The 23887-nt window shown below is 35.0% G+C and overlaps 4 protein-coding genes across 7 annotated transcripts; 2 read left to right on the top strand and 2 right to left on the bottom strand.

The window, feature by feature from the left end:
• Positions 1-284: 284 nt before the first annotated feature.
• On the top strand, positions 285-6530 carry LOC101209129. 3 transcript variants are annotated; one of them, XM_011659655.2, is made up of 20 exons: positions 285-1086; positions 1406-1554; positions 1654-1725; positions 1855-1992; positions 2197-2315; positions 2396-2707; positions 2882-2969; positions 3080-3185; positions 3269-3382; positions 3477-3640; positions 3745-3865; positions 3952-4176; positions 4257-4447; positions 4545-4712; positions 4797-4902; positions 4974-5111; positions 5196-5354; positions 5447-5647; positions 5749-6015; positions 6132-6530. In XM_011659655.2, exons 1-20 carry the CDS (start codon positions 619-621, stop codon positions 6261-6263), a joined length of 3438 nt encoding a protein of 1145 aa, XP_011657957.1. In that variant the 5' UTR covers positions 285-618; the 3' UTR covers positions 6264-6530. The 3 variants fall into 3 exon arrangements, with proteins under 3 accessions (XP_011657957.1, XP_004143551.1, XP_011657956.1); XM_004143503.3 differs by having other exon boundaries at positions 1322-1554; XM_011659654.2 differs by having other exon boundaries at positions 1313-1554.
• Positions 6531-8576: 2046 nt separating this feature from the next.
• Positions 8577-9955, bottom strand: LOC101204542 (mitochondrial uncoupling protein 5). Its single transcript, XM_004143400.3, has one exon. The coding sequence runs from the start codon at positions 9678-9680 to the stop codon at positions 8706-8708; it is 975 nt and encodes a 324-aa protein (XP_004143448.1). The 5' UTR covers positions 9681-9955; the 3' UTR covers positions 8577-8705.
• Positions 9956-15070: 5115 nt separating this feature from the next.
• Positions 15071-17839, top strand: LOC101204297 (IMPACT family member in pol 5'region). Of its 2 annotated transcripts, XM_031888235.1 has the most exons (7): positions 15071-15569; positions 15926-15967; positions 16609-16724; positions 16916-17021; positions 17170-17223; positions 17343-17373; positions 17467-17839. In XM_031888235.1, exons 1-7 carry the CDS (start codon positions 15300-15302, stop codon positions 17484-17486), a joined length of 639 nt encoding a protein of 212 aa, XP_031744095.1. In that variant the 5' UTR covers positions 15071-15299; the 3' UTR covers positions 17487-17839. The 2 variants fall into 2 exon arrangements, with proteins under 2 accessions (XP_031744095.1, XP_004143447.1); XM_004143399.3 differs by lacking the exon at positions 17343-17373 and having other exon boundaries at positions 15175-15569.
• A 2101-nt stretch (positions 17840-19940) lies between these two features.
• On the bottom strand, positions 19941-22372 carry LOC101208888 (transcription factor bHLH131). The gene is made up of 2 exons (XM_004143502.3): positions 20717-22372; positions 19941-20599 (listed from the first exon to the last, which is right to left on the bottom strand). The coding sequence occupies exons 1-2, from the start codon at positions 20942-20944 to the stop codon at positions 20141-20143; spliced, it is 687 nt and encodes a 228-aa protein (XP_004143550.2). The 5' UTR covers positions 20945-22372; the 3' UTR covers positions 19941-20140.
• Positions 22373-23887: the final 1515 nt, after the last annotated feature.

The raw sequence follows: 23887 nt of genomic DNA, 5'->3' as shown, positions 1-23887 counted from the left end.
TTCCAAAAACAATTGGCCTCAAGGTTATGAGTAATATTAAAATGTCGACCGTTATAAAAAGAGCGCGTACCCCTTGCCCCCTCGCTGCCACGTCATACGCGCGGAAACTTCCCCGCTTCCGGTGCCGTTCTTTCCTTAAAATCGTTAAACCTCAAAACCTTTTTCTTTGATTATTTTTAATCATTTTCTTAATCTCCATTTTTCATTATTCTAATTTTACACAATCAGCGCCAAACTGTCAAACACTCCGAAAAGAAGCTAAAAGAAAAGAAAATATAGTATTTACAAAATTCTTCACTCTACACTCAATTCCCCTTTCTCTCACTTTCTCACTTCCTCCACTTCTTACCATTTTCTGCTGCCTAATCTTTTCTTCTTCCGTTTCTATTTTGGGTCACTATCTTCTCCGATTCTCATTTTCTTTCTATTGCTGTGTTGCGGTATCAATTGAGGTTCATTCCCACTTTCTTTATGGAATGTTGTTTAATGTAGATCATCCTAATCTTAGTTTTCCTTATGGCAACAAATTTTCCCCATTATTACAATTTCCTTTACTCCTTAGACCCCGATTCTTAATTCATTCGCCGCTGTTTCAGTGTCAAGAATTTTAAGTTGGAGATGAGGAATTTTTCTTGTTTAGTTTCTGGCGATCGGGGTTTTGGATTGCCGTTTGGTGCTGCCAATTTGCCCTCGATTGCGGTTAATGGGTTTCAAGCTCAAACAGTGAATGACTATGGCGAGGATTGTGATTCGGGATCCGACATGGACTTGTCGTCTGACTCGGGGAGTGAAAATCATAGCCGGCATTACTCGGTCGCCATATCTCCTCAAGATGACAAAGTTCACTATCATTCGACTGCTATTAATGGCGTTCAATTGGGTAATCAATTAAACAATCGTTGTTCTGAAATGGGTTATTACGGGATTGGTTTAGTTCCGGAGGCAGTTCGATTAAAACGAGAATATAGTCATGGAGGAGTCAAGACGTCGGATTCGGCTACGACTTCCAGTACTGAAGTTTCGTTTGGTAAATCGAACGACGTTTCTTCTGGTGATACCGATGGGTACTCTGCTGCTTTCGATCAGGTTTGTTATGTTCTGTTATGTTCTTAATTGAATAAGATTTTAGGGTGATTCGTGAGTAAATCTGACGCAGTCAGTTTCTTATAAACTAGCAAGTCAAGATTGGTAGTGTTAAAAGTTTCGACTGATCTGTGGATACATTGCCCAGATGCAATTTTATAACTTTATGGGATAGGGATTAATTAGTTCAAATGGGTCTTTATATGAGTGAAAACTCAGTTTTTGTTAGCCGTGGCAGATGAAGTATGGTGGAGGAATAGGGAATAAAATGCATAAGAATTTTGATATTCCGACTGCTCCTCCATTAAATGTTCGCGATCAGGAAATCAGGGGGGTTGAGGATCAAGCTTCAACTTGTAATGCATACAAGGCTTATGTTTCTGCCACAAGAAATGAACAAATAGCACCAGAAAGCTGTTTAGGCCAAAATGGACAAGCTACAAATATTGAAATTTCCAATGCATCGGCTAGGTTAGTGTATATGCTTCTCATTTCACTCTCTTTAATTTTTCAACTCTTGCACTGGAAGTTACTCAGAAAGATTATGTAATTAACTATATCTTGATTCAGGAATGCTGCTGGTCTCAAAGTTGCATCACCTTCTTTTTCAGTTCCTGCACGCCTCCCAAATTATAGAGCAATGTACTAAAGCAACTTTGAGCATTGTTATCAATTTGTCGAAAGTCATAGCAAAGGACTGCAGTTTTTTCCTAATTGCCTCCTTTAGCAATAACTTATTCTTTCTTACGATGGGTGGACTCATTTATGCAGAGGGCAAGGTTCATGGGGTGCTGTTATTTCTTACGAAGCATGTGTTAGGCTATGCCTTCACTCATGGGCTCAAGGTCATTGTACAGAAGCCCCCTACTTCTTGAATGATGAGTGCAAACTTTTGCGCGATGGGTTTGGGTAAGGGACTGTAACAGACACGCTCTGCTGGAGTTTGGCTTGAAATTTTGTTACTTCACAAAATTTTGATTTTATTAACAGTCAGATCAGTGGCAGATATAGTTAGTTCTAAGTTCGAATTATAACATGTCTTCAAATCAAATGATTCTTTTAATATATTCTATTTGTTTGGGTTCTTTGTTCTTACGTTGTCAACTGCAACAGTTTACGGAAAACACTACTGCAGCCAGAAGAGGATCTCTTGGCAAAACCTCCCTCAGGGTTGGCCAGTGAAGAAACTGCTCCAAAATCCATAAGAAATCTTGGGAAAATTAAAGTGCAGGGTATCTTACTTTAAATTTGTAAACAAGATTTGAACAAATGTTTTATATGTTTCAAACTTTAGTTTTCTTTTATTTGCCAGTCCGTAGAGTGAAAATGGGACTGGAGCCACCAACCAGCTGTGGTCTTTCATGTATAATGCCATCCACCATCAAAATGGAAAGTCTTAATGCACATTTATCAACTGTAAAGCGAACCCTTCACTCCGAATGGAAAGCCAAACAAAAGGTTCGAGTAGCTCATCATCTTCCTGCAGACTCAACTGGTTCGTTCTCTCATCAGAGCTTGGCTTATATGAAAGCTGGCTCTCAGTATGCCAAACAGATGTTGGCAATCATTAAAACTGGCGCAGTTTCTTTATGTCACATCTCACCAACTTATGAAGTAGTGCAAGGTGACTAAATCAGACATTATCTTATTGCTGGAAAAATAAAATTTATCAGTTGTTTGGAACTTCAAAACATACCAAGTTCGTACAAATGAACTTGAAATGATTTATAATTGAGTTCTACCCTCCCTTGCGTGTATGAATGTCAAACTTCAGCTGACAATCTTTTCCTGTCACCAGAAACCTATTCTTGCTTGCTGAGACTAAAAAGCTCATCTGATGATGAGGTTGTTAAAATGCAACCAGCATCTGGTGAAACTTATTTATTGTAAGCTTTTCTTTTCCTTTCTTCTTCCTTTTCTTCTTGTTTAATGTTTCTTACTTTTATTATAATTTGCGACTAATATAGTTAATTTGTGTGCTAAATGGAACAAACAGCTTTCCTGATAGTCCCGGAGATGATTTAATAATCGAAGTTAAGAATTCCAAAGGACAGCATTATGGTCATGCCATAGTTCAAGTTGCTGCCATTGCAGATGATTCAGTATTGCTTTGTCCATACTCGGCTAAAATTTAATTTTATGCCTTCACTTGATGTTTTAAGTAAAATGGGATATACTGCTGCAGGATGAAAAGACACAATGGTGGCCAATGTATCGAGAGCCAGAGCACGAACTTGTTGGAAGAATACAACTCCATACAAGCTATTCCACAAGCCCAGATGACAACAATAGTCTTAAGGTTTGTAAAAAGAAGTGAATGAAACTCAAGATATATATATCCTTAATATTATGATTAGATGAGATTAGCAAGTCAACTTGGTGATTTGATGCAGTGTGGCTTTGTTGCTGAGACTGTGGCATACGATATCTTGTTAGAAGTTGCAATGAAAGTCAGCCATTTTCAGCAAAGACATTTGTTGTTAGAAGGACCATGGAGGTGGTTACTGCACAAATTTGCTACTTACTATGGAATATCTGATTCGTATAGTAAGCTACGGTAATGTGACATGTTAAGATTAATAATAATCATTTCATCAAACTGATATCTTTGTCATTTACAAAGATGATTTGAACTTACACCAATTTTTTGAATCTTTGCAGGTACCTTTCGTATGTTATGGATGTTGCCACACCCACTGAAGATTGCCTGTCTTTAGTGGAGGAATTGTTGCAACCAGTTATAATGAAGCAAACAAGGAGGGGTTCCTTGAGTCGTCAAGAGGTAAAAGGTTATCATTTGGAAGTTATAAGTTTTTACAGCCGTAATAGAATGACACCAGATGGCTTATTGACCATATTATCCACCAGAATCGCATGCTATTGGAGATAAAAGAACAAATCGAGAAGATTCTTGCTCTCGTTTTTGAGAATTATAAGTCACTCGACGAATCTTCACCTTCAGGGATGATGGCTGTCTTTGGTAGTGCAAGTGGTTTTGTGGCTTCTGCTTTAACCCGCTCTGTCAAGCTATATGCTCTCCTGCATGATGTTTTGAGTTCTGAGGCGCAACTGAAATTATGCAGATATCTACAAGTAACTGAAGCCAAAGTTTTTGCAGTCTGTCATTTTTTCATTTTTTTAGTGAATTGTAAATTTCAAGTTGACTGGTACAGGCTGCTACAAAGAAAAGATCAAAATTTATGTTAGCAGAAGTAGATGAAATTATATCAAGCAGTAAAGAGGGCACATTGATTGATTCTGTTATTCTATCAACTGCTTACCAGAAGATGAAAACTGTGGTATGGAATATTAGAAACGAAGTGATGACTGATATCGAAATCCACCAACAAAATGTGCTCCCCAGGTAACGGATTAAATCACCTTATGTTTTATTCTGAATTTTCTCTTTTTCTGTGGTTCCTCTGAAAGACATCTTTGCTGACTGATTTGTCATCCTGCAGTTTCATAGACTTGCCAAACCTTTCCTCATCCATATACAGTGTGGAGCTGTGCAATAGATTGCGAGATTTTCTCATGGCCTGTTCACCTCCAGGTCCATCCCCTCCTGTGACGGACCTTGTCATTGCTACAGCTGATTTCCAGCGGGATCTTGCTCAGTGGAACATCAGGTACTAATATCTCTGTTGAATCTTCAATGATAAGAATTACATTCCCAATTGCACCTTTTTAATTATGTCTTGGGATTATTTCAGTCCTGTCAAAGGCGGAGTTGATGCCAAAGAGCTGTTCCACTCATATATTACACTTTGGATTCAAAGTAAACGTCTAGCTTTGCTCGACTTGTGCAAACAGGACAAGGTATGAATGTATTAGCATGAGATTTTTGTTGTTATGAAATTGATGAACATTCTGCTAATGTTCACCTTCAGGTACAACCATGTGGAGCCAGACCTGAAAGCTCAACATTGCCGTTTGTCAATTATATATATGATAGGCTAAAGGAGACACTAAATGAATATGAAGTCATTGTTTGTCGCTGGCCGGAATATGCAAACAGTCTAGAACAGGTAGGTGTGGAAAATGGTACTTTATTTCCCTGCCTCACCAAGTACTAGTCTAGGATTTGAAGAGGTATCTCTTTTCTTTTATAGGCAACTGCAGATATTGAGAAGACAATTTTTGAATCCTTGGAAAGACAATACTCTGAAGTTCTATCCCCACTAAAGGATAATTCAGTGCCCATAATGGTTTCCAAATATTTCCAGAAGTTCTCAAGACAATCAGTGGATACATTTTTTATACCAGATGAGGTATTGCTTATGCTTATTCTTTCCGTGTGGTTTGAAAGAAGTGTCAAACTTAAAAATACGATCTTTTTTAACTGAGAGACCATCTTTTTCAGTTGGGAATTCTTTTGAATACGATGAAGAGGATGCTGGATGAGTTTATGCCTCAGATAGAACGCAAGCTGAATTCACTGGCATCTTCTTACATGACTGATGAAGGTCATGCTAATGGTGAATATCTCAGCGAAGTAACTCTGGTACTCAGAGCCAAATTCAGGAGTTACCTGCACGCAGTTGTAGAGAAACTCGCAGAAAATGTAAGCATCCTTCAAATCCAAAATATATTCCTCCTGCACATTAAAATTAAAACAAACAGCTCTTGATCGAGCAGCATCGTTATCTCGTCTTTCATATGCAGACAAGGGTCCAAAGTGCAACAAAACTGCGGAAGATAATACAGGACACAAAGGAAGCGATGATAGATTCAGAAATACGAAGCAGAATGCAGCCACTGAAGGATTTACTGATGAACACTATCCATCATCTCCACCCCGTCCTTAACAACGGAGTCTTCATAGCAATCTGTCGACGTTTGTGGGATCGAATGGGACAAGATCTTCTGCATCTCCTAGAAAACAGAAAGGAGAGCACGTCCTCATATAAAGGCTTACGCATTGCGGTTTCTGTAAGTCCAAAACTCATTATTTAGCTCTGTATTCCGAAAATCCTTTTGTTGTTGTTGAATGCAATGAAATAAAGAGGAAGACCAGGGATTACCATATTGTTTTGTTGAATCTGTAGGCTTTAGATGACGTGTTTGCGTCGGAAATGCAGCGGTTGCTCGGAAATGCGCTGCAAAGAAGAGACTTGGAGCCACCATCTTCGATCATGGAAGTGCGATCAATTCTCTGTAAGGATGCCACCAATTTTTGAACAAACGCACGCAATCACGTTAATATATACACAAGCTTCTAATTTCGAGCTTCTCTATTTTTTTTCACATAAATAATTCTTTATTAATTAAGAGCTAAAAGATGACTTTAAAAGGGAAACTTGCAACTTTTAGTACCCAAATTTTAGAGAATACGTTTGTTTGATTTATTGTTTTCAAAACGTGTAACCTTTTAGCCATGGAGTTTTTTAGGATATGTATATTTTGTATCTAAATTTTGAAAATGTATACCTTTTTTCTCTTTAAAATTATTTTTAAGCTTATTTTTATTCATTATCTCATTTAATTATTTAATTAATAAAAAGAATTGCTTCATTGACCAACCATTGAAACCTATTTCAAAAAACTTCGGTTTGGAATGTATGTAATTTTAATATTTAGAGATCTAAATTAAATTATAAATGTTGTCATTAAAATGACCATATTTTAATATATTCAGTGACGAAAAGAAGTGGTTTTGAAAACAATTAAACCGAAAGGTGCTTATTTCTCAAATTTTGGAGAATAAAAACGTAATTTTCCCCAATTAAATTTATTTTTCAAATACTATGCCTATTTTATAATTATTAATATCATTCCCATTCCCAACATATTTTAATACCTAAAGTAACATTATGATCGAATCTAGAGCAAAACTATATCTTAACAATTTTGAATAAAAATAAATTATACTTTGTAAATTATAATTAGTTTCCTAAAATAAATGTTCTAACAAGTTGCATAAATAAAAAATAATAGTATATATAACTTTCCGATAAAATAATTGCACATATAGCACAAAATTAGTAAAAGCTCATATCCAACTACTAGTTTTTTTATAAAAAAGATTTAAAGTTATTTAGACTGCAGTCATCACTTATAGTTATCATCATTTCATTATAAATGATAGTAGCTAATCCATGATAGTTTCTATCCATAAAAGTGATTGAATGACATATTTGACATTTTAGAAAATTTTACTAATTGCATTTGCTATTTTTATAAATATTTTATGTATGTGCTATAATTTTAAATTTATTTCTTAAATTATGTTATCAGTAGCTTTTTAAATCCATGTAATCAAAGTTCACATAGTTGTAATAAATCAATTGATGAAATGTAAACTTAAGTTTAATAAAGTTAGACTTTTGTATATCGTAATCTATGGTATGCGGATGATGATATTTTTTTAAAATAAATATTAATCAAATAGGAATAGGAATTGGTGATTGATCAATTTTTGATTTGAAGCGCAAAGGAGATTGTGTTAATTAGATTATAAATAAAGTTTAATTAAAGAAAGGAAAGGGTGATAAGAAAGTAATATTTAGAAACATAAAAGACAAAATTAGAATTAAAGCATACGGAGAGAATAGAGATGTAGGATTATAAAAATATGAAAATAAAATAAAACGAGTAGATATATCACAGAGATGCATGTATGTCACTTCATTATACTACGTTACTTCCAATGGGACACATTAGACACGTGGGAAAGATGTCAAGGAAGGTGACTCACCAATATTTCAATAATTGGAAGATATTTTTATATATTGAAATTAAAATGATGCACCTAAATAATTTCAAATCAAAACAAAACGCAATAATACAACAATTGTGATCATATTTGGAGAAGATAGTTTATTTTTCATTCAGAATAATGGAATCCGAATAATATAATATCGTCGCCTATTATTCATTGATCATATCCCAATTCTCAAACTCATTGGTTCACATCCCTTTTCATTTCTACACCACTTACCTTCTTTTAATCAAAACACAATATCTATACATTTTAAATTTAATCATAAATAATAAATTTCACGTATAAAGATATATAAGTTAAAATGGGAAATTTTAAAAATAATACATTCAATTTGACCTGTAAAGATGCAAACCAATTGGGGGAGATGCTTCGTTTGTGATATTGGGAAGCCCCAAAGGCGAAGTTAATGGAGTTTTGTATTTGAATTGGGTAGAAGAATAGATTCTTTGATTGTAGAATTGATCAATTATGAAACTTTATGGTACCCTGAAGACTACTAAACTAAGAATTCCAATTCTCTTGCATTTGAAAAGAAAAAACTACAAGTTTACAAAATTTGACTTTTCTTTTCCTTTTTCCATTTTGCAGCTTTACAAATCAGTTTTATTTACATTAATTTAAGCTAAATTCAGTTTGTGTAAGTTTAAATTTTTTGAATACAGTGTTATTAAGAAGTAATGGAATTGGATTCGAAGGTTGTTAATTATTTTAGGTTATAAGAAGTATGGATGGGAGAGCAGACACAGTACGTGAAGAAACGAAGAAAGAAGGAGGTTAAAAAAAAAGGAATTATAAGAGACGTCCCATAAATCAATATAACCTCGAACTTAAACACATCGATTTATGGTGTAATATATTCTTAAAAAATGTTACAATTTTCGTCATCATCGTTGTTTAATTAGAAATCTTTCAACACCTTCCGAACTTGTTCCAGCGTCACAAACAGCACCACCGTGAATGGTCCCTGCCGTGAAATCGTCGGAATGAATCCTTTGTAAAGTGCCATTGGCCCCTCCGCCCGTACCGTCTTCAACGCGCAATCCAACGCGCCGGAGTACGGTGGCGCAGCCCCTGCCTCCACTTTCATGTTCATCACCCTGGTTTTGATCACATCCACTGGATTTGACGCAACTGAGGCCACGAATCCAGCGGCGAAACTCGCCGTCACGTGTGTCCCCAGTCCGTCCTTCATCAATCCCTTCTGCAAAATCGTCTCCTTGATCTGATCGTACGATGCGAGCTGCGAAGCCGTTACGAGCATCGCACGGTTCACCGTCAACGACGAACCACGCCACAGACTCGTCACGCCTTCCCCACGTGCCATCTGGGTTATGGCGTCGACCACGCTTTTGTAATTCCGACGCTGCGCCAATGGTAGCCGCCCGTCGGCTTGCATTCGGACCATCGCTACATCAGCCGGGTTGCCAACTGCAGCACCTACCGCACCGGCGATCAAACCGGCCGATATCTTCCGAATGAGGGGCATTTTCCCGGTATCCTGATCGGTCCATTTCTGTTTTAGAATATCGTAAAGCCCCATACGAGTAGTCGAGTACAGAGTCTGTCGTAGAACGGTGGCGGAAACGCCAGAGAAAAGAGCGGCGACTCCTTCCTGCTGCACGATACGAACCCCAACAGCGATTGGTCCAACACGCGCCGGCGGAGGCGGCGGGGGAGGAATATTTATAGACTTCGGAGCAGTTACAGAGGTGGTTTGAAAAGCGAGAGCAGGGCGGAGGTTATGAACCGCAGCGGTGGGAGCAGGGGTCTCACCCTGAAGTTGCATTCGGACCTTGATCAGATCAAGCGGGTGGGTGGAACAACCGGCAACAATGGAAGCAATTCCACCTTCGACAAATCCCTTGACACCCATGGGAATTTTCTCGGGAAAGAAAGAAGAGAGGAAAGAGAATTGGAAAGAGAGGAATATATGGAGAGATATGATATGGGAAGCGGAAAAGCCGGCGAAAATAGGGATTAAAAAGACCAGTTGGAATTAGAGTTCATCTCACTGGAAACCAAAAGATGGGAATGAAGACCGAAGGCAATGGAGGAATAATGAGGAACGATGGGTCTGTGAGACATATGCTAACACAGGACTCTTGTATTACGCAAGCAAACAATGGTTTAATTGGAAAATACAGAAGGGGAGAAGCAATTTATAGCATAACAAACACCCAACGTTTTTTATGGCTCATTTTATATACTTTTCCAACCCTATTCTTTTCTTTATTTACAATTCTCTCCTCCATTTTACGCGGTTCTCCGTCTTCCCCCCTCCCCCCGGTCCCACTTACCATTTCCTTTCTCTACTCTATGTGACACCTATTTACCTTTCAATTAAATTAACTAAGTTTTCTTTTGTTACTTTTTCCTTTTTCTCACCTTAATTATTCACTCTCATCCCTATTTAATCACTTATTTTACTTTCCTTTTCTTAATAAATAAACATCTTTTTAATTATTTTATTGCACAACTGGCATCTCCGCTGGATTACTATTTTTTCCTATATTATAAATTTTTTATTCTTCTTATTACCTTTACTATATATATGTTTTAAATCCTTACTTGTGTATTAGGAGAACTCTCATGTTAAATGCATTTCAAACTCATCTACCAACAAGTTGATTCAAATCAATATCCAACCTATTAATCAGTTAAACTCTAAACAATTATCTCCATAAAAAAGACTACATATCTATCAATAATTTATGTCATAGCATTTATTTTGAAGTAGTTTGATGTATATCTAATAACCAACCTCACACCATATTCTTAAAAGCATACAATTGAATCTTCCCTTCTTCGTTGCCTTTCGATTTTTGTCCTTTTTCCTATTCACCAAATACAAAATATCTTAGTGTTCTCCTACACACAAATGCATCTATAGTTCATTACTATATCCAACTGTCATTTTTTATTTCCAAAAAAGATAGCTTAAGTGCCATTTTATATATTGTATGGGCTATTATTTTTATGTCAATTACTTATTTATTCAAATTAAATTATATATACATATTGAAAATTCAGAAACATTTAATTAAAACAAAATTGAGCCCCAAGTAGTGGAGGGTATGATAATTTCAACGTATAATATATATTGTGTTTACTTTTGAGGGCATTCCACTTTCCAATTTGAGAGGGTTTTGGTCCAACTTCGCTCTTTGACCTTTACTTCCAAAAATAATAATGTGTCGTATATTATTCATACCAAACTATATGTGAACACCTGACTTTAATTACATGTTAATTAGACTTAAGGAACTAATTTGGAAATTAACTTGTCTTGTTTACACCTAGGACGCACAATTGGCATTTACCAAACAGAAAATAAAACTTAACTTACTGAATTTCAATTATGTATTTTTAAAATATATAATTAGTATTAGTTTAATATAATATTCTCTTTGCACATATCAAACGGATCTTACAAAGTTGAAGTGCATATTATATTTTACATAGTATACAATTATACGTTAAGAGCATATATATTACTTTAGATATTGCTAAAGCTAATAATTGACATATTTGTGTGATGTTTTTTAAAAAGATATATAAGAATTATTTTCTTAAACAAAGCAAAGAAAGATAAAAATAATTTAAAAAATAAAAGATTCTTAAATGGGGGTGTGGTGCTGCACAACAAGCAAGCTAAAAAACATTATTCAATTTACGTAGTTTGTTTAATTGGGCTATTTTTCCGAAAAAGATTTTAGAATCATAAACTTACTATAAAAAATCACTTATTTTAAAATTTGGTAGAAAAAGAAAAAGACACGTTTTCAAAAAAAGAAAAGAAAAACCCAAAATATTTACCCAAAAGCTCACTAATTTTTTCGTGTAATGTAAATATTTTGTCAAAATTTTTTAAGCTAAAAAAAAATCTTTATTTTTAAAAAAATGAAGGGAAAATAAAGTGAAATATGCTGAAAGTTATTTAATTGGATATAAGAGTTAATTTTGATGACCAGTTATATGGAATAACTTCCATGATGAAACTTGAAATCACTTTATTCAAAAACCACTATCTCCACTATCAAATATCTATGATTTGTCATTTTAAAGACACAAAATATTTCCTGTCTATAAAACTAGCTTTTGTAAATTTTCAAAATTACGTTTATTAGAATACAGGAAAACAGAAAAATTTATAATAAACCAATATTTTTTTAATGAAAAAGTAATTGTCAAACGTAACCAAGACAATTAATTTATGGAGTGAGATACTTCAAATACTATCATTTAATTGAAAAAATATTTATTATAATTTAATATGGAGTTGCCAAAAATGTAAGGAATAGACTTTTGAATATATTGGAATTTGACCCATTAAAAAACCTAAATAAATAGAGAGGTGTCAAGTGGGCAGAGAATAAAAAAACCCGAAGAAGGAAGTCGAGTGTCCAACATAATTGGAGAAATAAAATTTTGAATAAAGCAACATAGTTATTATGCCAATTAATTAAAACACCGATACTTTTCTAAAATAATAGTATATTAACAAGTGATAAAATAAAATCAATACAACAAATATTATTGTTTCTAAAATTACTATCTAATGTCAACTAAAAAAAAAGAAGCTAAATTTAGGGATTGAGTTAGTAAAAAAGTGTTTTTATTTAAATTAAGTGTTGGATAAAAATTGTTCAAAATAACTTTAAGTCAAATATTAAAAGAAATTATATATATAAAAAAAAAAGAGGTAAAATTGGTGAGGTTAAAAATAGGATTCTGGAATTTAAAAATTAAGAAGAAAATTGAGTGGGTTTGGTTTGAAAATTTGAAAACAATAAATAAAAATTAAACCAACCTAGACTTTTCTCATCTTGTTTTTATTTTCCATTGGGTATTAATTGGGTTTGTTAAGTTTTAATTATACGAAATATTAAAAAAGTGTTAGAGCCATGGGAATAAAAATCAACGGGAATCATTATGATTAAGAAAGATTAATAAAGTATGGGGCTAAATAAATAATGAAGACGTTAAATGCGCGGGGGGTGGCTAATTAAATATGGAAGGGAAAGAGGTAGTTTGGGTGCTTGGTCTGACCGTTGGATGCTGCGAAATGCCATAATTGACCCGGACTTTTGGGCTCGGAAGGGAATAGCGTGGTCAAAAAATTGGCTCTTTTTTACAAGTCAAATTCTCAAGTCCAGGTGTCGTGAAGTGAGGTGCGGTGCGGTGCGACATAGACGATTTTCCGCGAAGCTGACTTAGTCCCTCCCTGCCCCACATACACCTACACTACACTATCACACTTTAATTCCGAGGAAGGTACCGCCAGCCGCCTCCCTGGGTGGGTCTGATCAAAATACACAACAACAAAACAAGTAAAAAGGGAAACTCCATATGTACTTAGGAGGCACATGCATTAACCGCTTGGCCAAGCCCACCCTTCTTGATCTGACTTCCATTTTCTCTCTTTATTTATTTAGCTTTGGTCAATTTTACTATTTACATTTACTTTAATTTTACTTTCTCACCCTTTCCTCTTTCTCTCCATCTTCCCTTCATTCCTTTGAAGTAAAGTTGTTCCTCCATGGCCACCTGGGCTTTCAAAGGTAGGACCTTTGAATTTTTACGACACACCTTCCTTCCTCATTCGTTTTTTCCAACCTGTTTAATCGTGCAACTCTTAATTCCAACATCAAAACTTTTCTCCTCTTATGTGAAGACAAATCCTAAATCCATCACTTTCGGCTGTGATCTTCATTTTTAGGTTGTGAAGTTTGGGAGTTTGAGAGAAACAAGGGTCATTCATTGGAGTTTTCATACTCAAAGGAAAATTAAGAAATTCAAAGACTATTCATGACTGCAGAAAACTAAGGTTTGTTTTAATTTGTTTTGTGGCAAACTTATCCTTCAAACGTTGGTTCCACGTAGAATTTTCCTTCAAATGTTTAACATTTTTTACCGATAAAAATTATGAGTTTTGCTTCTTTCGGTTTTAAAAATTGGAAGTCCTGGGTTGTGAATAGCTCATTTTTTTAGACATATGGGAGAGAGAAAGAAGAGGGAGGGGAAAGAAGAAAGAGAAAAAACAATAACATATAAGAAAATCAAAATAATCTACAATTTATAAAAAAATTTACCTCATTTCAAATTAATATGTCATCTGTCACTTTTATTGAGAGGAAGATTTACTATAGTACCCAAGTGGAATTCCACATTATTTAAAATTTTATAATATTAAATTAATAAAAATTGCTGAATCATTATTTAACATTTATGTTGGTCAACTAATTTACCTAGCTTTAAAAACTTTTGAGAACTATTTTTTAAATTTGGAAGACTAAGGTGTTCCTTTTGAAATTTTATAAATCAAATAAACACTAGTTTCAATCGAAAATACATTTTATTCTATTATTTATTTATTACATCTAAAAGTTGTATTTTCAAATTGAAACGTGGCTTAAATTATTGTCATTATCATTATTTATTTATTTTTATTTTAGTAAGCTGAAATAATTTAGATTTTATTTTTTTATTATTTATGTAGAGAGAATGAAGATATAAAAAAAAATGTTTTTCCACCCTTTGAATTATTCTAAATTCCATAAGAATCAACATGTATGGTAATGCCATATACATATCAATAGCCAAAGTCAACAAGAACATATATAAAAGGGCTTCACTTTAAAATTAGATAGAGATAACTTGATTCTATTTTTAAGATAGAAAAATTAAATAATTTAGTTAGGTAATACTATAAGATATGCATCTAATATATGTTTTCTCGTTTACTAAGAAGTTGAAAAAAAATTATAAGTGATTAAGTGACTTTTCTAAAGGAGTTGCAAGTTCGTAATTCTAACTAAGATAAGAAAATCTACGTTCTTAAATACTTTGCTTTTCTCTTTACCATGTTTTTGAAGGCAAATGAAAAGAAAAACATGAAATAATTTAGGAAGGGAGAGGTCATAGTGTACTATAATAGCTTCTGCAACATTAAAAAAAACATGAAATACACCACTGCAAGATCAGTATAAGATCTTAGAATGCAAATTAAAAACATGATTATATTTTGAAAATTATATAAATTTGGTACAAATGATATAAAATGAAACCAAAATGAATAATCGCATCAAATTCTTAAAAAAATAGTTGAGTTGTCTAGAGAAATTTTAAAATAAAGCCAACAACAACATATTAATATAGGTAGAATATCATATAACAACGAGAAGGGAGAGAATTTAAATTACACATTTAGCGTGACTAAATAGAATTTAAATTACACATTATATAGAGTTGTTCAAATTTGATAGAATAATCCTAAATACTTTATATGGTAGTTAATATTAAAGATTAGATTAAATTATTATTTTCGAATTTGCTACAATAAAATAAAGAGCAGTATTATAAGAATGTAATTTAGAAGGAAAAAGTAAGGTTTCTTTTCGTAACGAAACGACGTCGGAGATGGTAGTAAGGAAAAGGAAAGGAGATTGATTCGCCCTCGTCTTGTCCAAGGGAGAATCGGGGGTTTCATCAAATGCCTGTGGCAATTGCAAATGCAGCAGCGCCAAGCTTTCGTCACTTCAACAAACTTAAACTCAATACTCGATTATCTTCCTCACTGGGCGCCGTTCATCGAGATAAGAAAGATATGGTCGCAACAGCCAGTAGCAGTACCCCAAATGCTGGCGCATACACCACCATTAAAGAGATTGTAAGATTCGAAAAAGAAATCAAGAAGAGCAAGTTCATCGCTATCGCTGGCCCTGTCTCCAGCGAGCAATCTGCCTTCTCGTTTCTCTCTCAGGTGCTTTATCTTTCCAAATCTTAATATTTATTCATTTCTGATTCTCATGGAGGAGTTTTCGTTTTCTATTCCTTTTTAGCCTCTCTGCTTTTCTGTTTGTTTGTTGAATCGTAGATGGTTCTGATTCAATTGGTTAAGCTGTAGATGATTTTGATTCATTTGGTTAAGCTATCTATGTTCTTGTGAAATTCGTAATTGCAAATTGTACTATGACATTGGCATCGCTCTTTTTAATTAAAATATAGTGAAGATTTTGGAACTTTACCTCAAAATGCGTCCTTAAATCTTTTAGGATAAGATTGACACGTTGGTGTAGAGTCCACTAATTTGACAGGCATTGTTTCCCTGAAACTCAGGTGCGGGATCCGCGAGCTACTCACAATTGCTGGGCGTATCAGGTGCTTACTTTTTGTCTCTTGGTTGGACGTCGTTAGCTGTATTTATTAGTTGTTTAAGTTCTTGGAGAATATATATTATGGGGTAGTTCGCCATCCTTTACAGTGGTGTCCTAATATGTTCATCACGTGATTTGTTGAAAGTGTAATGTAACAGAATTTATGCTAAATGGTATGATAAAATAATATAATGATGAGGAAGATGCTGGAGTTAGTTTCTATTTTACATTTTTATACTATCTCATTAAATTTGACATATTGCTGCTGCGAATGTGAATAACTTCTTTCTAAGTCATACCCTTTTTTTCCCTAAATTTGACATAGAAAGTTAGACCCGTTTGGATTGATTCAAGAAAAAATGTTTTTCAAGAAATTCATTTTTATTTAAACTTTTTTTGATGAAATTTTTTAAAACTATACTCCAAAAACTATTTTGAGTGTATGTCAAACACTCCAATTTTTTCTAAAATAACTTACTTTTTAAATTAAACACTTGAAAATGTATTCTAAACACACCCTTAATTTGATGGTCTTATTATTACTTCAAGAATCAAAATGCATTGTTCCAGTTTTTGGTTAAGAGTATTCCCATGAAGAGATTTTGGGAGGGGCATAATACATTTACTTCTTATGCCTCATTTCAGGTTGGAGATCAATATAGGTCTAATGATGATGGCGAGCCATCTGGTACAGCTGGAAAACCAATTCATTCTGCTATTGTTTCTTCAGGTATTGACAGAGTCATGGTGGTTGTGATCAGGTATTCTTTTTGCAAATGATACGTACTTGGTTGAAATATATTTTTCAGGCTGTATGAATTTTCCTTGGGAAAAATACTAGCAATTTGGTGACTTGGAGTCGTCTTGTTAATGTTTCTGGTTGATATGAATACATATGCTTGCCTGTTATACCCAACGTCATCTGATATTTTTTCCCTCTACCAAAATTTAGGTACTTCGGAGGTATCAAACTTGGCACTGGGGGACTAGTCAGGGCTTATGGAGGAGTAGCTTCCGAATGCCTGAAGAGTGCCCAAACATGTGTTGTGAAATCTAAGGTATTTCTTCTTTACCTTAATATTTGTTTTCAATCTTTGCTGCTAGTATTACTCAGAAGTTCATTGAAGCAAATTAACTATTAAACCGTTTTCAATTGATTTAAATATGAAATGTTGTTTTTGATAAATTGGGTTCCATTTCTTTTAGGTTCCAATGGGTGTGGAGGTACCATTTGATCTTTTAGGGGTCTTGTACCACCAGGTAAATTTGCTAATGCAATTGAGAGTTCATGGGTTTGTACCTCGGGCTCCATTGTTTCTGCCTTTTCTTTTCCTTAATCTAAGTTTTCGTGACATTGTCAATATTGCTTTTACTTTTAGAGTGGTGATCGTTCGGCTCCAGCAATACATGGTTTTACAGTCTTCTTATGCACTGCATGCATTCTTTCAGACGCAATTTAAAAATGGAGTATTGTAAATCTGAAATCTCTGTTGCTGTTTGCAGTTGCAATCTTTTCAAGTTGAGGACATTAAGCAGGATTATGACAGTGGTAAAGATGGTATTACTATGGTGACATTCAAGGTTGATTTCGATTGTGTTGAGAAGTTGGAGGATGCTATCAAATCTAACTGTAGCCGTGAATTAGTCTTTTACAAGCGATAAGTTATACAGTTACTCTTTGTACATGAATGCAGAGAAGGGAGGTACACATCAATATAAAGATGAAATCAAATGCGCATACAATTAATGGTGGGTGGTATGAGGTAGGTGACTGATGGCTTTGTACAACTAGTTACATTGCAGAATAACTTAGAAGTCCTTTGTAAAATACATTTCCCATACTAATAAATATTGAATTTGTCCACTTTTTGCTTCATTTTTATGTTCCTTCATTAACCTATATGCAATGTTACTGGTGTAGTAAGGTAGAAGCATCGTATTTTTCAGAAGCAAGCAGCAGTAAGTTCTGATTTAATTGATGATAATAACCATCAAGAAACCTTCGTCAATTTGGACTTGTTTCATTTGATGGGAAGGAATAATTGAAATGTTGTTATGGTGGAAATCGTGTCGGGCTGCCTAAAGGTATATTAATTTTGCTTCTTTCAACCTTTATCTGGTTATAGTCCCAAATATAGCATTACCGATAGGCTAGTGGAAGCCATTCTATGTACGAATCGGAGTCTTGAGTTGAAGAAGATGAGATTTTGATAGAAGCCATTCTGTGTTTTCATAGGACATGGATCTTGAGTGTATTTACCAATCATTGTACTTGTGTGAACATTGAAGAACCAATAGAAGATGTTTGAGTAAGTTTAGTTAACTATGATATGAACCAAATGATTGAAGACAACGCTTGATTGGAATGAATAAAATTCAACTCACTAGAAGTAATAGTGTAAAGAAAACGACTTTGGAACTACAGTTTGGTTTTTTGATTATGCATTGCTTCCATCTATATGGAAAAGGATATTGTCACATTCTGGCTGATGCCTCAAATGTTGTCAAGTTATTGAAGGGTTAGGCGATTGTAACCTCCTAGTTTATCACCTTGCTAACCACGATTTTTTGTAACTATGTGTGATAGTCTTCCTATTGTGGTTCAGAGTGGGAAACGTTGTTCCGACTCCCAATCATTGTGTCAGTTTAAGTGCATAGACCCAAAATCTAAACAATAGAGCTCATATTGTATGAAAAGGCACTTCTATTAACACTCAAGAAACGAGATGATACAGTAAGGCCTTCATTGTAGATAGAAAGCTTATGACATGACAAGGAATAAAAACAAAATACAACGAACAAACACAGAAATATGCAAAATCCACCAACAATGGTAGATCATAAATATAAACCCCAACAACAAAACTAGAAGACAGTAGAGTAGGAGCTGCGATGCCTTTAAACTTCAGGTGGTTCATTTCGATGGAGGTGGTGATGAAAAAGGAAAGGTCGGCAATGGCATGGTTGGTAATGGTGGCAAAGTAGGTAAGGTAGCCTTTGGCAGTGCTGGTGCTGAAGGTAATGGTGGCAAAGTAGGTAAGGTAGCCTTTGGCAATGCTGGTGCTGAAGGCAATGGAGGCAATGTAGCTCTTGGCAGTGTTGGCATCGGAGGGAGCGGAGGCAGGGCAGCGCTTGGCAGTGGTGGCACTGTGGCCTTGGGCAGAGGCGGCAGTGGAGGAATTGGAGGTATAGATAGGAATGGAGGTGGAGCTGCTGGTGTATCGAGAAGGCGACGAGAACTAGCAAAGTTCATGTTGATGCTTGCCAATGACAAGGATACGATTAATAAGAACTTCAAGCAACTGTTGAAAACAGCCATGGTTTTGAATTAGAAAGAGGGAAGTTTTTAGCAATCCTAGCGAACTTCTATTGAATCTGTTTGTTGTTTGAGTTGAAGGAACATTTGGCCACGATGGATATTTATAAACTTGAACTTTGATTGGTCTTGTGTTTGATGGGATGTAGTTGGGGAGAGAGGAATTAGTTCATCTTCTCAACAACACAAGAGACACTGTTAACCAGACCTACCAAACCTCTTTTGTAAAGATTAAACTTCAATTCAACAAGAAATTGATTTTGAGAAGGTTAAAATTGTCCTAATCGAAAATCATTTAAACATGTCTTTCTTGATTTACAATTGGATGTTTGATTTTACATGGTTAAACCTTAACTTGGTCTTCATATCATCCAAAACAATATTGAAAAAAAAATTAAAACATGTTTCTAAGCCATTTTAAAAATTACAAAATGATTTTAATTGTTTCCAACAACTTTCAAACATATGTGATATATTATCATGAAATCATAGTTGATTGATGATTTTGACATATTTCCTTTATCGTAAAACAATTTTCAATTATATATAATTGAATCCTCCCATTCGCATCTTGAAAACTTAAATTATAATTCAAACCTCAATTGCATGTTTCTACTCGAGGTTGATGGAAAAATAGGGCACTTTGTGTCCATTGATCGGATTTTTTCAAAACTAATCTGTAATATCAATTTATTTTTTCATTCAGTTTCATTTACATAAGTTTTCCCAATTATGTGAGGATATATATGTATGGATTAGAGGTTGGATGGTTTCCCATAAAGGCCATCACAATTCACAATTGACCTCTAAATACAAACGGGTAATTATGTTTACTTTAAGAAAAACAAGAAATTTTTGTGTTCAAGAAGTCACTCCGTTAAAATTGCTATCTGTTGAAGCTCGAGACTGCCAAACATTTCTGGGTTTTCTAGCAATCCATGAAGGCCTTCTCATAACAGCCTCCAAAACTCTCTTAAGCCCACTATGTCCTTCTTTAGGGCCTTGAATCCATAGAGAAAACTTGTTCCTTCCACCCACAGTCACCATTTCAGCTTTAACCAGCTTCACTTTCATTGTTTTCAGTGCTTTGGCTAATTCTGCCATGATATCCTGCCTGTCCTCACAGCTCATTACAGCCTTCACCATCCCTTCACCACCATCACATTGTTCTAAGCTCAACCTATCTGCTCCACTAGGTATCCCACAATCTCTGAACTCACGACTGGCTACTCTCTTTTCTGATACAAGCTTCTTAAGCTCCTTCACTCCACGGATTGTCTCAGAAAGCACAAAAGCCTTTTTCAGCTTACTCTTATCCGTCTGTGTTCATATACATAACACATTTCTTTTCAAGTGTCAATATACAGAAATTTCAATGATTTTGGCTTAAAAATAAATCAATTGAAGATAGATTTTTGAGGGGAAGTTTGGACTAACTTTGGATAGGCTGGGAAGGATGGCACGGAGCGTGGCATATTGGCCACTGATTCTGTTCCTTCTGTTCTGCTCTGCCAAACGGTGCTTCACGGCTGCATTAAATTTAGGCTCCTTCCTTGCAAAGGATGGGATTGGGCTGCTGTAAGGGTTGATCACTGGAGGTTGTGCTTGAGGATACATTCGATGATGCATAGTTCCTGAAGTTGGGTAGCACTGGATGGACTGCATCACTAGTTCAGACTATGAAATAACGAATATAGAATGAAGGTGGAGAAAAATGTAAGTTTCACAATTATCAAAAAGGAAGGGAATAGTGTTCATTGGTGTAAAGTATGGCCATTGATGTTTTCTATATAGGAATATTCTCCATTTTCAGAGAGAAGGAATTAATTGTTATATTTAATTGTGGTGAAGGATGATTATGTGATATCCAATCTCTTAATTGCCATTTACTTTGCATTTTGATAATGATATGATACGGAGACTAAGATTGCCATTTTCTCATAATTGCTTTATTTATTTGTGGTAAAAGATTATGTAATTATAATGATAAGATATGGAGACTCGGAGTGCTTTAACCAAATCACATATGAACCATCCGCATGACCGGAATTTTATGATAATGCCCATAATATTGTCCACATTCCTCCACACTACTCGAGATCCAAATTAACAACTCATTACAAATACTTTCAAGTTCAAGAATACACTGACATCACATCACCCACATTTATAACTTAATTCCTGTCGTAAAAAAAATAGGAGTCAAGGATCTTGAGTTAACTGATAAGCATATTATGCTGCCGGTGTGTGGCTTGGAAGCTGCTAATTCGGTTGCTACTACCCCTTGGACAAAAGTTGTTTTATTGTATTTTTCGGATTGCAAAACTGCAACCTAATGGATGGTTCAAACGAAGACAGACGTAACTTGTCTTTAATACTGTCGGGAGAGAATTTTTTGCTCTCATGGCTAACATCAGTCCAAATCAGTCCAATAATGTATACCCCACTACATGTTAATTTGGATTAGAAATCTGTGGAGAAAAGGCATGGTATCAAGGAATTCTCGTTAAATGAAATGTTTGACAAAGATGGCTGTTAGGCTGGTTTTGGGGGGCTTAAAGTTTTTTATTCTTTTGGAATATATTCCTTTCCTGTTTCTTATCCAAAAAAATGAAATATATATTTGAAAAGAAGAGAACAATATACGTCCATTAAAATTCGATCAAATAATTTGTTGTCAACCAAAAGAGCAAATTACTCTGTTCCAGGTGAATTGCCACAATGAGGTTCTCTATCTCTATGACTCTATTCCAATAAAAGCAATTCATTGAATCAAGAGAACTTTATGAAGTTACTACCACAGCATTTTCCCCTGAAATGATTAAGCAGTATTATAGAAAGCTAGAGAAAATTCAATACAAAAATCTATATGATGTTCACAACAAATAATATTCTGCAACATGTCTTCACTTGCAAAGGATTCATAATAGGGAACCTGGTCAGACTTTAAAATCAATGAACAAAGGCAAACCAACACCTTGAAAGTTCAGAAGTTTCGTGCTAAACCCACTGTTGTGGTAAAAAAAAAAAGTATTTCTAGGAACTTCTGTGGAACAATCCACTGAGTTTGGAAGGAGAGGAATAGATGGATCTAATTAAGCAAGTGATCATTAAAGTGGATTACTTTCACATCCAATAGGACTACTCTGGATAGTAACATTTGTAATAACCACTAATAACTCTTTGATTCTTATTAAAAGGGAAGAAAAAACGATAAACGAGAGAAGAGAGTTGGAGAGAACTTACAAAGCGAAGACCACTTTTTCTTAATTCAAGAAAGAACTTTTCAGTATTCATTCACCAGGCTCCGACTATACAAAAAAAAAAAAAAAAAAAAAAAAAAAAAATTAGGAATGAACAAAAATCAGCACTCTAACCCTATTTTCTTTTCTATCACTTCCAAGTTTTCAACATCAAAGATCTGCTAAATCAATGTAGATGTCATCATCATCCAAGTAAAATTTCAGCTCGCTAAATTCCCCAACCATTCCGTTTTCCAAATGATCAGCCATCAGTGTATGTCTATTCACAATCTCACTTTTGTTTTTTTCCCAAGTTTTCACCATCTTCACATCTGAAAGTTCCCCAACAGTTCTTGACTGCTTAATCTCTTGCTTTGCATGATCATCTTCGTCCATGGTAACCAATTTCTCCTGCAGCTTTTCACAAAATTCCTTGATATTCAAATATTCTGAAGTCTCCTCATGGTTAGCAATCACCCTTCTCCGTTGTATATTATTACTACCAATATCGACATCCATAAGATCCTCACTTTTACAAGTTACAGCAATCTTACTATCAACATTGATCTCTTTTTTTTTATCATCCATAACCACTATTGATTCATGAGAATAGCAAATTTTAAATAATGCTAGATTAAGTTTATACTGCTCTTTCCCATCCACCTCCGTAGCCTCGGGTAATGGTCCTTCAATGGAAACCGCATGGAAAGCCTTTTCACAGTTCTGGCACCGGAGACAGCAGTCGAGATACGCAATCTCGTACTCGAAGAGATAATAGCAATACGGACAAAGCGTCCAAAAGCTCTCCACTCTGCTCTTAACATTGTTCGAGTCATTTTTCCTTTTCCGCCTAGCTCTTGTACCTCGTTTCATCGTAGTCTCAATAACCGTAGGTTCAAACGAGTTACTGTTTTAGAGAGTCGAAGAGCAGAACATGGAGAATGAAAAGCAAAATCCAGTTAGCGGTTTTAGAGGAGGAGGTGGACGGAGAGGGTTTGATCGTTGAAGAGAAGCTGGTGACAAGTGCAGCGGATGAAGATGGTTGGCCAAGAAGCTAGAATTTGTATGATTCTTCCCGAATGAGCATGAGAGAATCTGAGTTGAAGGGGAACGATGGTGGATTTGAAGATTGGAAAAGGCGTTGCAGTGAAATCATTTTAGAAATCCGTGGCGGAGGGAAGGGTGTTTTAGTCTTTTTGGTTTAGGGAGTGTTAGGTTTCTTGGAATGCAATCTTCAGTTGTTAAATTAAGCTTTGAAGTCCATCGGTGTGATTCGGACTTTAGGTTAAATGTGAACACAATTTGGCGCCAATGCCGTATCATAACATTTCAAATTCATATTGCATGATACCATAGTTTGTTTTAA

Source organism: Cucumis sativus, chromosome 6, assembly GCF_000004075.3.
Source record: "Cucumis sativus cultivar 9930 chromosome 6, Cucumber_9930_V3, whole genome shotgun sequence".
NCBI lineage: Eukaryota > Viridiplantae > Streptophyta > Magnoliopsida > Cucurbitales > Cucurbitaceae > Cucumis > Cucumis sativus.
This window is presented reverse-complemented; position numbering and strand designations above follow the sequence as displayed.

Excerpts from the sequence above, each read along its gene's own strand:
- LOC101209129 (XM_011659654.2), top strand. The coding sequence starts at position 619 with ATGAGGAATTTTTCTTGTTTAGTTTCTGGCGATCGGGGTTTTGGATTG. Across the intron at positions 1,087-1,312 it reads ACTCTGCTGCTTTCGATCAG|CCGTGGCAGATGAAGTATGG; the intron begins GTTTGTTATGTT and ends AGTTTTTGTTAG. Across the intron at positions 5,112-5,195 it reads ATGCAAACAGTCTAGAACAG|GCAACTGCAGATATTGAGAA; the intron begins GTAGGTGTGGAA and ends TTTCTTTTATAG.
- LOC101204542 (XM_004143400.3), bottom strand. The coding sequence starts at position 9,680 with ATGGGTGTCAAGGGATTTGTCGAAGGTGGAATTGCTTCCATTGTTGCC.
- LOC101204297 (XM_004143399.3), top strand. The coding sequence starts at position 15,300 with ATGCCTGTGGCAATTGCAAATGCAGCAGCGCCAAGCTTTCGTCACTTC. Across the intron at positions 15,570-15,925 it reads CCTTCTCGTTTCTCTCTCAG|GTGCGGGATCCGCGAGCTAC; the intron begins GTGCTTTATCTT and ends CCTGAAACTCAG. Across the intron at positions 16,725-16,915 it reads GTCATGGTGGTTGTGATCAG|GTACTTCGGAGGTATCAAAC; the intron begins GTATTCTTTTTG and ends ACCAAAATTTAG.
- LOC101208888 (XM_004143502.3), bottom strand. The coding sequence starts at position 20,944 with ATGCAGTCCATCCAGTGCTACCCAACTTCAGGAACTATGCATCATCGA. Across the intron at positions 20,600-20,716 it reads TCCTTCCCAGCCTATCCAAA|ACGGATAAGAGTAAGCTGAA; the intron begins GTTAGTCCAAAC and ends ATATGAACACAG.